Here is a 4,941-nt window from a genome sequence, read left to right as displayed (position 1 = left end):
ATGTTTTGTGATTGGTATGTTTTTCGAATTATGGTCTCTTAGTATTTGAATTATAACTCATTTCTCTAATTTGTGAAAAATATGGTTATCTTGTTTCTTCTGAACAGGACTTGGGATTTACATGGACACATATGGTATGGCAATTTACACTTATTTTCGGCAATTTTTGTAATAAAAATAATAAATAAAATTTTGAAAAATAAAATTTGTTATCTACCGTGTACTTAGAAAAAGGGGTTTGAAAAATTAATTTATGCAATTTATTTGTTTTATCTCAATATATTCTAAAAATATTCAAAAGTTTCCAATTTTGAGGTGTGACAGAATTTGTTTTAAAAAGGGAGATATTATGGCATTTATCACTAAAAATCTGGTTACCCATTTTTGGTTACCCATTCTTGAACTTGCCTCATTTTTGTTCCGAATACTTTATATATTCGGAGTCCCTTTGGTTGTTTTATAATCAGTGTTTTTTTTCTTGTTAAATCTCTCACATATAACCGAAGTGTTTAGGGTTTCTTTCTTTGTGTGTTTCACTTGTTTCTCTCTTAGCAGCCATGAAGACTCGAGGCTGTGTTTCATCTTCCAAGTCCGTGAAGCCTCAGCAGGAGACACTTCCTGAATCTGTTCCCACTGCCACTCTTTCGGTCCCAGCATCAATCCCTGCTATCTCTCCTACTCCAGGGCGTCGTTCTAAAACCACAGCAAGAAAGAAGGTTCTTGCTCTTTCTGGTCCTATAAGTTCATCAGTTCTTGGTGCTTCTAGCAAAGGAGTTACGTTCACGAATTTGGATGCTGAGCCAATTCCAGCCTCGGCGGTTTCACTCGCCTCTCCCAAAGGTCAAATAAAAGCCAAACCGGCCTTGGCAACTAGTCAGTCCAAATCAACTTCCACTGAAGATGTGTCTGTTTCCTCTGATCATGACTCTGAATCCTCACTATCACCTGATGTGTTGACACCCAAGGCAAAGGGCAAACGTAAGTCCAAAGCTGTTGGGTCGAAGAAAGGGAAAAGGGCCAAAGTGGAAAAATCTAAAGGTACCAGCTCCATCTATGATTCATCTCCTTTATCTCGTTTTAAATTAAAGGCCAACATCAATCCTCCCCCATGCACCTCATCGGAGGATCTCTCTCCCGAGACGGAAGACTCTCAGCCTGAGTTGGACCCTTCTTTGACCGAGCCAAATCCTGAAGTTCCTCTTGATGATTTGGCTGAGGAGACTGACTCTGAAGAAGACCCATCTGAAGCCTCTCCTGTTGCATCGAACCCAAAAGGCACCACTCCATTGGCATTTCCCGAATTGTCTTCCAAACTTGCGAAGCAAAAAGGTGCTCCTATCCGTACCTCAGGTTCTTTCAAAGCCCATTCTCTTACATTCTGTTTTAATGATAATGAGAAGAACATGCAATTTTATGACCATCGTCATTTCATAAGTGAACGCAATTTTATTTTTGCTCCTCATCGTGTCTATGGGGTATTGCTTACTTTAGAGGAAAGAGGTTGGTTGCGCCCCTTGTCTGGGTTTGATGGGTTTATGCCTCGGGTTGTTAATGAATTTTATGCAAATTTGAATGATGAGTTATTAGACCAATCTTCTTTTATGTTCCATAAAGTTTATGTTAGGGGTCATTGGTATAATTTTAGCCCGTCCGAAGTTGCTAAGGCTCTCAATCTCGTGCCTGTGGAGATTGATGATTCTATTGAATTTGCAGAGGACCAAGTTTTGTCTGAACTGGTTGGTCAAGCTATGGTGTGGGAACCGAGCACCTCTCTTCGAGTCACCGATCTCACTCATTTCTATGGTGCTCTTTTCAAATTTGCTATGTTTAATTGGATGCCTACCACACATTCCTCCACCATCACTCAAGATATGGCCTTCCTATTGTTCAAAATTGGTACTGGAGTCGCCATAGATCTTGGAGCTGTTATTTTTTACCAAATCATGTCTCTAAGTGATGCCAAACGTAAGGGGCAACACTTGCTGTTTCCGCAGGTCATTTACAAACTTTTGGACTCTCAACGTCCTCTGAAGAAGTCTCATGAGACCTTGACTTCTCCCCTGGTTGGTCCCACCTATACAGTCAAAGATGATCATCCTCCATCCACAACTTGGAAAGTCAAAGGAATTAATCTTGCTGGTCCTGCTTCTCGAAATGTTGTGACCGAAGCTCTTGCTGTCCCGACTGATTTTGCTGCTGTCTAGACAGGCATTACAAGTCTTTCTGTCCGGTTCTCTCTCATGGAGGAAACTCAGCGCCAAATTCTTGCTTCATTGGCCTCTCTCAAAGCATCCAGCTCTCCTGCCCCATGATGATCTCAGTTCCTTTGATCTATTTTACTTTTGTTAGTTGTAAAAGCACACTTAATGTGTCTTTCTATTGATTTCATTTGTTTGTTCTTTGGCATTTTTTCAGACAATGAGGGGGAGAGAGAGTGACTCTATTTTTGGCACTTTGATTATGTTAACCTGCTGGTTCTTATAGGTTTCTTTTGTTAACTGTGCTTTGGTTATCTTTCGCAGGGGGAGTTCATTTTTTGATTATTTTGTGACTCTTATGATTTTAAGCACTTACTTGTGTTTTGCAGGGATCTTTTAAAAATAGATATTCCTTGTCTATAAAATTGCCAAAGGGGGAGATTGTAAATCCTATAATTGGCATTTTTATAGAAATATCTTTTTTTCTTAAAAGAGAAATTGGTTGATTTAATTGTTTCCTTTTATTATAATTTTCGGAAATATTTGTTTTCCTTTTATTATAATTTTCGGAAATAGTTGTTTTCCTTTATTATATTTTTCGGATTTGTTTGGAAATATTTGGTTTCCTTTATTCCAATTTTCGGAATCCCTCTTTCCTTTTGTGTGATTTTTGGTCAATAATATGCTTCCTTATTTAGCATATATTGTCTCTTTTTGTTTATAAAGGAAACAAAGTTTAGTGCAAATATTCGGAACTTACCCAAAGTTATTTTTGAATTATTTGCTGATATATTTTCGTGCAGCTCAAGGATTGCAATTAGGAAACTGGTTCTTAATGTCATTAATTATTGTTTCATTTTTGAGCTTGTTTTGATCCGACACAGTTCTGAGCTGTCCCTGCCAATATCGTATCTGTTGGATCAGCATCTTCTAAATAAGGCAACTCTTCGACAATCAAGAATAACTTCTGTGATTCTTGCCTTTATTAGAAGAATTCTTTCTCTGCCTTTGTGAGCACGAAAAAGACTCTATAAATAGGGCTCTAAAGACAGTGAGAAGAGTGAACTCTTTGGTGCTTTATTCGTGAGCTTTATTGTAATATTTGTGAGAGTTCCTCTTTGTATTCAAGATCATAAGTATTCATGTGATCTTGTAGTAATATGTGTGTTTAGTTTTTAATGGTGAGTTTATACCATGTTCATGAGTGAATACACATTGTAATTCGAACACAACGTTTATAGTCTTCGGGAGAAGATTTTTTTTTACAAGCCTTGCGTTGGGAGGATGCAAGCACTCGCTGGCCATTGAAGGGAGTTCAAGTGGTTGAGCGTTTCAATCAAGATCAGATTAGTGAAGAGAAGTACAACAAGTTGCGGTAAATCTCAAGAGGGAGTCTTGTTTTGTTTAAGTCAATGTTTTTGTACTTGTGATTCTTTATTAATTGGTTTTATTCTCTGGGCGTGGCCCCAAGGAGTAGGTTATCCGAAAGGGTTTCTGAACCTTGTAAAAATTCGTTGTGTTCTTTATTGTTTTGCACTATCTTTTTATTGTGTTTAGTTTCTGTCGTAACAAGTTTGGTTTCTGTCCCGACAGAACTGTAATCTGTGTACACAATTAATTACCATTTCGCACTTTAATTAATTTACTTGGTTTAATTAATTTGGTAATTACTAAAAACGGAATTTCACAAATGACTCGCTTAACGATTTAAACAATATTTTAAACACACAGTGTAATGGTCCTAGTTTAGCAGTGTGTTACAATCATAAGTCATCCTCTATTTATAGAGGGTTGTTTACCATTTAAATTCCCTTAAATCAAAGTGACTCCCTGGTTCCTGGACTTGACTCTTTCATCATAAAAAATATCATTAATGATAGTCTCCATGAATGGAAACTACTAAGAATATGAACTCAAGCAAGTTCCTATGTGACGTATTAACAAGCTAGTCATGTCTCACTTTGTCGAGATGTTTTTATTAGAGGTATTCATTGGTCGGTTTGGGCGGATTGGGTGGATTTTTGACAAACCCAAACTTATAATCAAGTTGGTACTTTTCAACCCGTAACCCACCCAATTAAAAAAAATTGAAGTTCAACCGAAACTTTTTTTTAATTTTTTTTCTAAAAACTCAGTTTTCGCTGATTTTATTTATTATTTTCTCTATTTTTAGTTTGTATTTGTAACTACAATAATTATTATTTTAAAATATGTGATTTTTTTATTATAAAAAACAATTACTTTGAATTTACTTTTATATATGTATAATTAATAATTAAATAAGTATAAAATTAAAAAAAGTAGACAAATCCATGGGCAGGTCGGGTTACATTGGACAGATTGTCAAAAATTTCAACCCACCCAATATAATGATTAGGCAGTTTGAAATGAAGGCCGGTTTGCAATTTTTTTTGCACAACCCTAGTTTTTATACCATAAAAACGACCATATTGTAGCTGAATGCTTAGAGCACTACTTTTCTGAAGGTTGACATTTTGTTGACCTCATTACTCCACGTACTTAATTAGAATTTGGCATAACATAATTTTTCACTTAATCTTAATTAAACTTTTCAACAAGATTTTAATGAATTCTTCAAACTACTTATAAATAATTATATTATTACTCATTTATATATATATATATATTTTAATTTAGCAATAATTTTTTTTAGGAAAAATACTCAATGTCTACTTCCGTCGGGTTCTATTAGTACATAATCCATTAAGTCCATTAAAAGTTG

At 35.7% G+C, this 4,941-nt stretch overlaps 1 protein-coding gene across 1 annotated transcript; it reads left to right on the top strand.

Annotated features, from left to right (window-relative positions):
• Positions 1-557: 557 nt before the first annotated feature.
• On the top strand, positions 558-2,204 carry LOC133779943 (endochitinase A1-like). The gene is made up of 3 exons (XM_062219839.1): positions 558-1,350; positions 1,714-1,736; positions 1,995-2,204. Exons 1-3 carry the CDS (start codon positions 558-560, stop codon positions 2,202-2,204), a joined length of 1,026 nt encoding a protein of 341 aa, XP_062075823.1.
• The last annotated feature ends 2,737 nt before the right edge of the window (positions 2,205-4,941 follow it).

The sequence above is a fragment of the Humulus lupulus genome, chromosome 5 (assembly GCF_963169125.1).
Source record: "Humulus lupulus chromosome 5, drHumLupu1.1, whole genome shotgun sequence".
NCBI lineage: Eukaryota > Viridiplantae > Streptophyta > Magnoliopsida > Rosales > Cannabaceae > Humulus > Humulus lupulus.
The sequence above is the reverse complement of the archived record's forward strand: the minus strand, read 5'-3'. Positions and strand labels throughout refer to the sequence as shown.

Excerpts from the sequence above, each read along its gene's own strand:
- LOC133779943 (XM_062219839.1), top strand. The coding sequence starts at position 558 with ATGAAGACTCGAGGCTGTGTTTCATCTTCCAAGTCCGTGAAGCCTCAG. Across the intron at positions 1,351-1,713 it reads TGCTCCTATCCGTACCTCAG|AGGACCAAGTTTTGTCTGAA; the intron begins GTTCTTTCAAAG and ends TTGAATTTGCAG. Across the intron at positions 1,737-1,994 it reads ACCAAGTTTTGTCTGAACTG|GTCATTTACAAACTTTTGGA; the intron begins GTTGGTCAAGCT and ends CTGTTTCCGCAG.